The 12,813-nt window shown below is 39.8% G+C and overlaps 1 protein-coding gene across 1 annotated transcript; it reads right to left on the minus strand.

Annotated features, from left to right (window-relative positions):
* Positions 1-4,467: 4,467 nt before the first annotated feature.
* On the minus strand, positions 4,468-7,655 carry LOC103406665 (uncharacterized). The gene is made up of 7 exons (XM_008345651.4): positions 7,481-7,655; positions 6,498-6,837; positions 6,258-6,351; positions 5,579-5,700; positions 5,264-5,413; positions 5,000-5,098; positions 4,468-4,839 (listed from the first exon to the last, which is right to left on the minus strand). Exons 2-7 carry the CDS (start codon positions 6,819-6,821, stop codon positions 4,765-4,767), a joined length of 864 nt encoding a protein of 287 aa, XP_008343873.1. The 5' UTR covers positions 6,822-6,837; positions 7,481-7,655; the 3' UTR covers positions 4,468-4,764.
* Positions 7,656-12,813: the final 5,158 nt, after the last annotated feature.

Here is a 12,813-nt window from a genome sequence, read left to right on the forward strand (position 1 = left end):
TTTCCCACTGGGTTTTTGATACCTAATGAGGTTTTGATGAGTTACACGCCCCAAGGGTGATGAAGCCATTTTAAACATGCATATAACTAAAAGATGTAATTAGAACAGATTAAACCAAAGTAGAATCGTGTTCAAAGCATACAACTAAGCAAGAATAATGTGAAAGAATTATTATAGAAAGGTACGAGCCAAGGAATGAGGCTCACACAAAAGAGGTTCGAAGATACCTAAGCTGAAGTGCCTTGATGCCAAGATCATGTGCCTCGATCCTAACTCCTGAGGGGGCGCAAAAACCAAAAAGGTGAGTGGACCAAAGTTTATAATAATATACTAATAATAGGAAAACATTTTTATTCTAACCATAATAACCCCTTGTTTTGAAAACACATATATAATACTACATATAGGTTTTATGAAAAACCTTAGCATGCCATGCAAAACATTCGTAAAACATGTATGTGTAAAACCATGCTCATTAATGCTGAAAACGCCGCCCGAAGGCAATTCCTTAAATCTCATCAATGAAATACTCAACTAGGGATATCATAGTCGCCCGAAGGCAGTACCTATCCATCACCCAAAGGTGAAGATGAATAACCTATCCATTACCCGAAGGTGAAGCTGTATAAAATAGCATACATCCACACCGACACTAGTCGTGGCTAGTGAAGCTATCTGACACTGCTTTCGACAGTGAAGCTGGGGGTATATCATATATCCTATCTCACTTCTCCTCATCAACTGTGTCATATGACCATACCCGTGGTGTGCGGATGTGCCGTATGATAATCCATTAGATAAGTAGCAAAAACATGTCTCAAAAACTCATATTAAATCTCGAAGTTCAAATGCTCAAAGCATCATCTCATAAAATCATATAACTTTCTAGCTTAAACCATCTTCATAACCATAATAAATCCATAGAAATCCATAATTGCAAATTCAATATTTCATAACCTTTAATAAAACGTGATTTTGATAAATCAAACTATTTCGTAAACCATGATTATAAAAGTTCATAATGCATAATATAAAACATATTCAAATCATAGAATATGCAATGCATGCTAGGCTAATATTTTATAAAACACAATAGTTAAGAAGGGGTCCATTGACAGATATTTTATTGCCCGGGAGCTGCTTGAGCTAGCTAGAATGACGTCGCTTCCCGCCAACGCGCCTAAACAAAATTGGGGACCATTTAGTAAAACTATACTAAAATGTTAGAATTTGGGAAAACGGATGGCGAATTCAAATCCGGCACGTCGAAAACCGAATGAGGGACCTCGGGTTTTCTCGCATGCATCACCACACGAGCTGTCATGGGACAGCGGCCAAAGGGCCACGCGAAGGCCGACAGCCCCGACTTGTAGGAAAATTCAACTCCAAAAATTCCAAATTTTATAGGAATGAAGATCTCAATGAGGGGAACAACTTTCATACCTGGGCCAAAGTCCAATTAGGCTAGGATACACCTCAAATCACCCTCGAACTGCCGGAAATCCTAGAATTAGGTGTTCTTGATTTGACTCCAAACAAGCTCTGACGCCACAACCAATGCATTGGGCTTTGTTCCTGAGGTTGAGGGGAGTCCATTGGTGGTGGTGGTCAATGGAGTTGGCTTCAGAAAAGGACAAATTGTCGTCATGGAACCACCGCACCCATCAGTGCTATTCTTCTTGAAATCGGGTCCAATTTCTTCCATTTTGGGGTGGGATTGGTAGAGGGAAAGACGTGGAGTGGTTCACAGATGATTGTTTGACATGGTTCGCCAGAGAAATCAACGGAAAACCATTGGAAATTTCCAAGGAAACAAGGTTGGGTCACACGGGTCAAGGGGAACCCAGCCGGTTCCCCTCCTTCTCTCCTCCCTCATTTCCCTCCTTGCTCTCTCTTCTCATTGGTCACTCATCACCTCCCTTTTTTTTTCTGATTGGTCCAGTTCCTCATTTTCTCTCCTTTCTTTTCCATCTCAGCCACACACGTGGCATCAACTGATTGCTCCAGCAAAATCTAGAGCCTTCTAGATTTATGGTCAAATGACCATTTTGCCCTCAACTTCGTTCGTTAATAACTCCTTCGTTATAACTCCAAATTTGATTTCGCTTGCACCCACGTGTTCGTAGTGATGAGTACTATGAGGATACTCCAAGAAAACAGATCTTATGTGATAGGACAAGGCAGTCCACAAAAGTCAACATATTTGCCTCGAAGGGCATTTTCGTAATTCCACATTTTAAAATTATAAAAACCATAATTTTTAGGGACGGGTCATTACAATGAGGCACCCATCCTAGGATGATCATACTCCGTTGAGTTCACAACTTTCGTCCTGTTTGACATTTGTTTTAGACATTATGCATACTTCTCACCTTTCTCCTTAGTCTATAAGTTTTTCTCCCACCTTCGGTTTTACCATAGCGAGATTTTGTGAGTTTTACTACCAATGCATACTTTCTTTAATTTGAGACTCGCACTCGCCCGTTATGTTGCCGACTTCATCAATTGTTATACCTTATCTGCTAAAGATCTGATGCGATGTTTTGTTTGAGTATTTACACACTCAATGGGGAGTGTTACAGCCATATTTAGAATAGGAATGCGATTGTGTAAATCCTAGTGTATCTAGGGATATCTTTTATATTCCTTTTAGTAGTCTAATTCCTATTAGAGTTGTAATCCTAAAGGGGTAAGGATTTAACCTATCCTACTACTATAAATAAAGGCATAATAGGGTGATACAACACACACCTCACAATTAAATCTCTCTCTTCTCTCTCTCACTACCGCCGGCCTCCCTCTCTCTATTCCCCTAGAATAGCTTAGTTAAATAGGCCTACAACACACTCATAAAAATTTTGAGAGCTTTAATGAAAATGGCTTCCCTAAACTCTTCTTAACAAAATAACCTAATTGTTATGACTTATTTTATCTGAGAGAATAGGCTTGAGGAATTCTATGTGTTATTCCCCATGCATTGTGTCTTTATCTAAACTACATATAAATAAAACCCTCTTTGTCAACTAAAAGAGAGTGAAAATACATTTTTGTTTTCTATCACAAAAAAAAAAAAAAAAAAAAAAAGTTAAGGACAATAATGTAATTTCACAAAACAAAATTTTGTTGTTCTTTTTAAACCTCACCTACAGGTAATTTTATCATTTCTCATTTACAAAAAGTAAAAAAATAAAAAAATAACATTTCTCCCTTCCTCCCCACTCCCACGTTCTCTCTCACTCTCTTTCTCTCTCTTTCAATTTAAAATAAAAGTAAAAAATTTCACATACTTTGTATGTGGGCATATACTAGTTTATAGTAAACCAAAGAGAATTTCTTGCCTTGCAAGTAATACAATTCTAAAGGGAAATGATCTTCTATTATCCTAAGTACAATCTACTAATGATTTACACAATCACACTTGTGCTAGAAGTATATTCACAACACTTTCCTTGAGTGTGTAAATACTCAAATGGATAGCGTATCAGGTCTTTAGGCAAATGTAGAAACAGTTGATAAACTCATCTTGTCTAGTCGGCACAAGTAGCCAATGCGAGTCTCAAAACAAACGGAAGAATACATAGGTAGTAAAACCCACAAAACCTCACTATGGTAAAACCCAAGATAGAATAAAAACTCATAGCTTAAGAAGAAACATGAGAAGTTGCACTAAGTCAAAACTATACGTCTTCGGTATGCAAGTAGAACGGTCACAAGAGTATGACCAGGCCAGGATGAATGTCTCGTTAAAACCTAGTAAGGTAGAGACATAATTGTACGGAAAAAAAAGTACATTAAGGTCAAATGAGTATACTTCAGGATATTCCCCTTGACTTAGACAAAACTTCCAAATGAGAACTACAAACATTGCTAATGAGATAGTTATGTGTACCAATTCCTTGAACAAGCTTATGGAAGGTAGACTTTGGCAGGGAAGTTGTGTAGAGGTCGGCAAGGTTCTTCGGATTGCTTGACTTCAATCTTTTGATGCTTTGCTGATGTGATCTAAATGCAATATGTCAATGCATTGACTTCGTTGATGTATTATGTGTTGGTCTAGTACATGCGGCATAATCTTCATAGATCGTCGTCGGGACTCAACAATGGAACAAAACAACATGTACTTTGAAAATGCTCAACAAGAGCTTTTCTGCCTTATATGTTCATTTCTCTATTTAATTTCTTTATGGTCTCGTAAATATACTGATTAACTTAGTCAAATAGACTAATTTGAGCATTGGAGAATACTGACTAAATGTATCAAGTTAGGATTCCGTCGGTAGAAGTGGATGATGAATTGGCCCTTTCACTCAGTGGACCTTCATCTCTTTGGCAAAGGCTAAGAAAAATATCCTCAGAGGTCCTTTGCATATCATGATATAACATGGCCCTATGAAACAATATTCATGACCAATTCGTAATGAGAACCCGAAATCTTTGAGGTTTCTTCCCTTTCGAAACATAAACGAATGCATCTTAAAAACTGAAATTTCATACGGTGAATTATATCTATGCAATATCACAGTCAATGAGAAACTACAAAGATCGTAAGAAACTGCAAATCTCTACCATAAGATAAACAAAAGGGAATCGTGATGAGCCGCTGTTCAAAACGCTTTTAGGTTGCAACATCTTGTACAGCTACAACCGAGGCAACCGGGGAGCCCTTAGTAACCCATTCCAATAGTTACAGACACATGCAGAAATATTTATACATCTCTCTTCTTTCACTGCTGTTTGTTGTTTGTTAAAGGTACATCCACAGGCCTAGCGTACATCTGACTTCATTTCAGTTGAGGACTCGGGGTGTGCACGGGACTTCTCAATTAACAACTCGATTCTCTGTTAGGAAGATGAGTAGTTTCAGAAAATAAATAATTGAACACCTATAATTAAATAATTTGAAGTTTGCAAATCATTAATCAAGCAGCTATCGAGATGAAATCATTTTATTTTTGTCCGCTCCACAGAGAAAAATAAAATAAAGGGAGGGTGAAGATACCTTCACAGATTTATTGACTTCGTCAAGTTTATTAAGTAGTAAATCCCCAGGTACTATGCCTCTGCGTTCTATTGAAGCATAGCGTGGTGATGCTGACATCTGCATCATATGGGCAAAAACATGTTTAATCAATACACCATCGATCTACTTTACAAAACTGGACAGGGATTGTGAATTGAGTGCGTTGTCAATAAAATTAGAACTGAAACAAGTTTGACAAAGACGGAAAAAAGTTCTTATTGCAGCAGTTTCATCAACATATACCTTTAAGCTTTTAGATGGCGATCTCAAAACAAGAGGTCCCTCGGTCAATGATCCAGTACGAGCCATGCTTTCCCCTTCAGCAGTGGTGGCAGTAGGCTTCCAACTTACACCACTTTCTCGTATGGCTTTTGAAGCTTCTGTTATGATTACCTACTAGTCATACAACAACAAACACCCAATTTATACTTTAACATCACAAGTTTTTCAACGGTTGTAAGACTAAACAATAGTACGCCACCAAAACACATATAAAAAAGAATCTGATTAATTTTGCTGATTCAAATTAGAACACAACTAAAAGGCAGTTTTAGTCACCTTCCTCAAACCACTAGGGTTAGAAACCCCTTGAACCTGTAGTTCATCTACAGCTGCGGCTTTTCCACATGCTATACTTTCAATTCTAAAGGTATGAATTCCATACCTTGACTGCAAGCAACCTATGCATAATGCAACAGAAGATACCATTAGTCTTTAAACTTTCACTTGTTCTGGCTACGTCATGTAGTTTTGCTAACCCAAAAGAATATTGATATCAAATTTATAATCAACATGCTAATGTGGAGATGTATGATGCAAAGTTCCAAACCAATGTGCAACTTTCCATCCATTACAGTTCACATTATCAAACTTTTATACAGTGTTAGGCACTGAGAGACCTTGTGCTCTCTGGAATTCTACTTCTAGCTGTGGTAACTTCATTTATTTCTGCATTAAATATCCATTATGCACTTAATAAACCTGGTTTTGCATGCCAAATCCTTATCCGCCACCTTTTTACAGGACTACTTACTCCCTGCATCTATCTTGTTCAACAATGCAGCTTTGGAAATATAATAGTTTCACGCTAAACACTGATGACTTGGAAACAAAATTATATGCATGAATTCAAATTGCAAACTAACATCAACAATTACAAAGATTAATCATGTAATACATGCAGGCATATGAATCAACGGAAGTAGGTTATAGAGCACAGTAAGGCCAGTATCATTACCTTGTTCTATAATGATGTCAATCACCAGGGAAAGGGGTACATGCTTCTCAATTGTAGTGATGCCCCAGAAGGGTATGAAAGATGGCCTCGAAACCTTTGTGGAAAAAGGACGAGAAAGAGAAGAAGTATTACCTCGATGCATTGTTTTTCTTTCGTGTGATCAACGATGCGAAAATAGAATAATTCCATTTAGTTTAAAGACAATTAGAAATATGGGAAGAATTCAAGTAAGGTGTGCACCTTGTAAACTACTTCACTTGGCGTAACATATAGTTTTCGTGAGGAAACATCCTTCTGAAGAACATATCTCTTAAAGGGCAGATATAAAAGCATGATGATGCCAACTCCCCAAGCTAAAACCAGCAACAGCGATATAGAAAGCCATATAACAGTGTCATACTTAACGATATTCTTTGCAAGCTCTTCGAAGGAGGCCGTGTGAAGAATTTGCTCAGAACAGTCTGCAGTGTCAACATCATCTAACTCGGATGATTCAGCATAAGGAAGTAACCGATCCTTGGATGACCGAGGCTCAGATGTACCGTCTGCATGACCCATCAACATCTCTTCCAACTCAAAACTAGCAATCAGAAACATACAGCATCATTATTAGCACTAAAATTTCAAAGGATGTCAACTTTTTCATTTGGATGCAATGTTTCTTTCTTAACACCATAATTGCTGAAAGCCCAAAAAGGTTTATGAGAATCTGAACTGACAAATGATGACAAATTGGGACAAATGATGAGATAAAAGGGTCGCAAACTTGCAATGCAGTATAAGACACTGAAATTATTTGCCTGAGGAAATTTCTTCTAACTCAAAGAAAAAGCATAATAAAAAAAAGCACTTTTTAAAAAGTGCTTTCTTAAAATCGAGTTTGAAATTATAACTTCCAGATCAAGCGTGCAGTTTTTTTCAAGATTTCGTTTTAGACCAAGTAATTAGCTTCCACTACAAAGTAAATAGCTTGATTATAACGCCTAATGATTAATCATCTACGTAACTTAAGCTAAAGTATTAAACTTTGTGATGATTGAAACAACGGGAAGAAGGAAAAGGGCATCATTTTCCGTCGATTTTCTGGGCAACCAAACAAGAAGGAGAGTACAAAGCAGCTCCCGGATAAACATTACCGAATCAAAAAACCGAGACCAAGATAGAAAGGGAAATATAAATAAGTAAAATGGGGGGGAAAGGAAAACGAAAAGGGATAGTATTACCTGGAAAAATTTCGATTTGCAGAGGTCAGTCCTGCCTGAATCTGGGGATTTAGAGGATTTTATGTTGGATTTTTGGGGAGGTGTTTTGGTAATTTAAGACGGAGTTGGGGTGCTCATCAAAGCATCAGCCAAAACAACCGGTCCGACCGCTCTGTTGCTTTTTGGGTAGGAAGTTTCTTCACGGCTTGGTCTCTTCACTTATTAAGGGAGGGATTTGATTTTTGTCTATACCGAATTTGAACCACATTATTATTAGAATGTTGTAAGGTTTAACTCACTTTTCCAATCCATTATTGTAGATAATATCATTTACTTAAAAAAATAATAATAATAATAACCATAACAAAGTTAACAATTACTACACAATTAAAAATAGATTCCCGGCTGTGGGAAACGATGTAACGTGCACCGCCCAAAGAGATTTTGTAGTTGTTGACCCTAAAAACTACCAAGCCTACGTGGCGCGCAGGCCGAGTAATCTATGAGCTAACTACGTCCTTCGGTTGAATGCAGGGCATGCCAACTCGTCGGCCGAGGAGTAAAATTTGTTGATGTTGCATTGAGTGCGCGGCTGACTTCTGCGTCTTGCGATTGCGACCGAGGAAGGAACACGTCTCGGCCTCTTGGGTTCTCAAACCTGAAGACAAGGCTACTATTCTTATGAAGTTCACAAATCGTCGTCGTCGGATTCAGCCACAGTGATGGTATTCGTCAGAGTAAACTTTCGCCGAATTGACACCAAAGTGTAAGGGCACAAATACTCAAAGCAGATATGTGTCTTAACAATAAACGTGGTTCGGCCGTCGGAATGCCGAACTCTAAATCCCACTCGAGAGTATCCAATCATAAACCAACTCGGCATGTAATGTGCCCAGCCTAATAAACTGTAACACCTCACCTCGCCAAGAAGGCTAATGAGATGACCTCGACCAATAAGGATTCGAAAATCCTTCTCGACCGAGACTTGGATAGGTAACCAACCGTCCTCGCCGCAGTGTTGTTGATGCTAACGGAAGATGCTGCGAAATCGGCTGATTATATGACGACAGAGCTATCTATGCCGACTGAAGATATCACCGGTTGCTTCCACAGTGTTATTGATGCCAACGGAAAATGTGTCAGCGAAAAGAGAAAATAAAAAATCTCAAGTTGTTGAGAGAGTTTGCGCAGGGCAGTTGTGTGTTAAATTGGAGAGCCTTGAACAATGCACAGCCTTCTCTATTTATAACACCGGATACCTTCAAGGTCGAGTTAAAACCCTACTCGGATTAGGACTTCTTCTCCTAATCAAACTCCAACTCGACCAGTCCTATTTTCACTACGATTTTGAACCCAGTCCTTTATCGAGCTGGATTCACTTCCTGGTTATTAATCTCGCCGTGACTCCTTATTGTGCCAGGATTTGACTCGTCTTGCAGCATGACTTAACCGTCCTAGGCTTGGAAGCCCACGAATTAAACGATCCATGGTAACCTTGTCGTAAGGCCTTCCGGGCCGAGAATGATTCTATACTCGACCCAAACTGATATTTTGGGCCTAAACAGTAGTATACTTGAAACACAAGTTCAACATCATGTGTCATCAGACAAGTTTTTACATCATATTTAAAAAACAAACTTTATATTAATTATTATGATACATAGTGTATCGGTTTGTGTTTACAGTACATAAAAAGATTTCTCCACCGTCTAAACAAAAAACTTATCATGTAATGGTTTCTCTTAAATCGACACCTCATACTTACAACAACTACACACGTAGTTTGCCCAAATTCTGCAAATCCTTCTATAGTAAAACCCAGTTAATAAGAACTATTCACTAACAGTTAAAAATTCTTCTCCATGTCCCTTTCCCTTTTCAACTTGGAACAGTTAAATTATCAAACTGCCCATGTTGTCCACGTGTTGATCATCATGGATGGCTCTGCTTCGAGTACAGACTGTGGAGCCAAAAAATAATCAAGAGGCGACACGTGGATTTTTAGGTGAAGAGAACAAAATTACCCTCGAGACACACCGAGTTTCCTACACGTGAGTAGTGGAGAATCATCCATCAACCGAGTCAAGAGTGCCCAAAATAGGTAACAAGTTCAAATTTATCTCATCCATATTTACTCCATATCCTCTACAAGGAAATCATTCCATAACCTTCAAAACCTTCCATATAAAGTAAATTAATTAGGCTAATTAATGGATTAATTCCATTTTCTATAAATAGGACTCCATTTTCTTTGAAAGACTAAGTCCACACTCTTGCAAAACTCCAAAAACTCTCTAAACACTTTTCTATCTAAATTCTAACTTTGGCATCGGAGGTTCTTCGGCCAAAGCCTCTCCCCATTCATCGTGGGCGCGTGAGGCTCTTGGCCTTGACCCGAAGGTGTTAATTGTTTTGTAGGTGCAATATTGTCCAAGATCAAGAGACACACTCGTAGAAGACTCTCGCATAAAAAGGTTTTTCTCTATTTTCTAGTACACTTGCATTTTTTTTATATGTTCTTATTATTAGAATTTTTTATTTGCAAAGATTCTTTGATAAAACATAAAAGAGAAATACAATGGCTAGAAATTTAAAAAATTCCACAAGTGAAAATTTCAATATTCAAGAAATGGGACTGCGGCAATCCACGAGACTAAATGTAATCTTAAGGGGAGCGGCACCACCACCACAAGGTTCCACCACGGGAACCACCACAGTGGCTACCAGGATAGCCACCCGTGGCGAGGTGCATGGTGTCACCATTACCACGACCCAAGTCGTGCTACCAAAGCAAGCCCAACGCGAGCCTCATCAGCGGGATTCCCTCGTTCTCATCCTCCTAAACAATTTTTTTTTTAAATATTTGGAAATCCAGTTAAGAGATAAGAAAATTGTCATCAGGAATAGTCGTACTTCTTCTTCCAAAACGATCATCGGTCTCTTTTTTGGATTTGGGGGAGGGCTTTTCCCGGCCATTGTGGCCACCTTCTCCAAGACAGCAGTTACTAGGCTGGCTTGAGGAGCAACTACCGGCCCCAGAGCTACAAGTCCTTTAACCAACGGAGCAACAACCGGTTTGACCATAACTTGAGGGACGGAACGAACTTCAGGCGCTTGATCCGTTAGAAGGTTTTGCTGCACTCCCATCTAGACATGGATAATAGGAGTGGAAGGAGAAACACTAGGAGCAGTTGCTCCTGTGGTTTGGCTAAAGATGACATGAATCTCACGTTCCCCTTTCTTTGCCAATTTCTTGACATGCTTTTTGAGAAATTGAGCATCACCAGCTGGCTCGGCCTCTGGGTGAGGCCGTTTGCTCGGCATGGTCGGCGTAGCGGCTGCAATCTTCTTCAAAGAAAGGGCAAGTTTCTTCTTGGCCGCTACCATTGCTACCACATCATCCCGCTTTAGTGTACGGCTACCTAAAAAAACTGAGGTTGAGTTAAAATAAAGTATTAAATGAACAATCAAGGGAAAATAGTAGACATAGATGTATACCTTGGGCCGTTTCTTTGGATTTTGGAGCAAGAGTTTTTTTGGGGCGGTCGCCAAAATGTTTCTGTGAGATTTCCTCGGCCGAAGTACTAAAGAAATCATTGGTGTAAGTATCTCACCATTCGGCAAAGATGCTGGCACATTGGGTTTTTAGAGTGTTCAGTCGAAGGTGGAATTTGGTGCACCGCCCCTTGAACTCATCCTCGACCATCTTACATTCTCTCTCCGAAGAGCCGGAGAAACGTTCTCGACTCAAAAGTGAGCGATAAGCAATTAGCAACATAGGGCACCCTTGGAGATAGCCCAATTGTCGAATCGGAATGTTGGGATGGTAAACTTCCCAGCTTCCTCGTCGAGCTTCGTAACCATAAGGTAGGTCGCGAGTAATGATGAATGACCCGTAGGATTGTTAAAGATCGGCTTCCTTGGCCTCTTCCCACATTGATTGGGGAAGAATGATATGTCATCTGACGACGAGACTATGAATTCATCGTCTGACATGTCTTCTAGGCTGAAGAAATATTTGAAGATTTCTCGGCCGAGTGAAGAGGAATGGGGCGTGAAGCCAGCTCAAGACCCATTGCTTCGAAAGAATTGAAGCGTGGGACTTTTGGTCGCAATGTCGAGAAATACACATGCAGCCAAAGCTGGAAGACCTAGAGCGGGCCATTTTGGTGAGGGTCGATTTTCCCCACGAAAGCATCAGCTAGGCACAGATTGAGATTAGCGAGGATGGCCGGACTAAGGTCTAGGACATGACCACTTACCAGGGCCTCGACGACTGGCATGTTCTCGGCCAAACACTTATTTGACTTGGCACAAAAAATGTATTTGTTGTACCAGTAGAATAAGAAGGCCTCGTGTTCTCCCTTCTTAAGATCTTCATTTTATGAACCGGCGAAGTGGGTGATCAGGGTGTTGTAGTTGAAAAAATTCTTGTGTAGTTTCTGCACATCTTCTATCAACTGCCTTTGGTCTTCTTTCGTCAAGGCCTCAATGGCGCATTCCTCGAAGGTTGTTTTCAGATCTAGGTCGAATTTAGACTCAAAGATAGCAGTATCGATTGGAAGGCCGAAGGGGGAAGTGCCGAGTATGGACGTGATATCCAGCACCGTTGGGCCAATGGGGCCGAGAGGAAGGACCATCGTGTTGGTGGTTAAGCACCAGAAACTTAAGGCAGCCTTCACAAGTTCTCGATCCATGTTCATCTCGATGGTTGAGAGTTTGATGGCATCAAAAATGCCGAGAGATTTCCACTTGTTGCCAAAGTATAACTCCATTCAAGTGACCCAAGAGGCCCAGGACGCAGTGGTCGAGGGCCAGACACCTTGGGGTTTAGCCAATTCCCATTTCTACCAATCATACCCTTATAACAACGGTTTCAGGCAATGATCTTGCAACATCTCGGTGATCGCTTATAAGACATCATCCTTGAAAAGTAGGCCAAGAGTTTGGTCAAATCAGATGATTTTGGTATTGTTCTAGTAGGTGATGTTTCGGCATCTGTTGCATTCTTCGATGAGTTTATTGATAAAGGTATTGGACGCCATTGATGAAGATGGTTTTTTCTAGATGTTAAGGTATGGTTTCTTTTCTGGGTTTTGAGGGCAAATGGCAAGAGATTCAAGAATTTTGAAAGTTTGGAGGAAGGAAAGTTGAGTATTTATAGGCGTTTTGGGAGAAAGATCAACAATTTGGTTTTTGAATAATGGGGGTAAAATCGACCGGAGGATTTGGTAATCATGACGGATAATCAAAGAATCCAGGTGAAGGGACCGAAGAACTCGTGGATTGAGGATGCACGTTTGCGTGTGATAGTGAAATTAATGGCGAAGAGATGTTTCGATAGTTACACGATT

Source organism: Malus domestica, chromosome 01 (genome assembly GCF_042453785.1).
Source record: "Malus domestica chromosome 01, GDT2T_hap1".
In the NCBI taxonomy this organism is placed as follows: Eukaryota; Viridiplantae; Streptophyta; class Magnoliopsida; order Rosales; family Rosaceae; genus Malus; species Malus domestica.

Bases quoted from the DNA above. Each gene is read 5' to 3' on its own strand.
- LOC103406665 (XM_008345651.4), bottom strand. From the start codon at position 6,821: ATGTTGATGGGTCATGCAGACGGTACATCTGAGCCTCGGTCATCCAAG. The intron at 6,352-6,497 runs GTGCACACCTTA...TTTTCCACAAAG, and splicing joins CAAGTGAAGTAGTTTACAAG to GTTTCGAGGCCATCTTTCAT. The intron at 5,701-6,257 runs GTAATGATACTG...CATTATGCATAG, and splicing joins TGACATCATTATAGAACAAG to GTTGCTTGCAGTCAAGGTAT.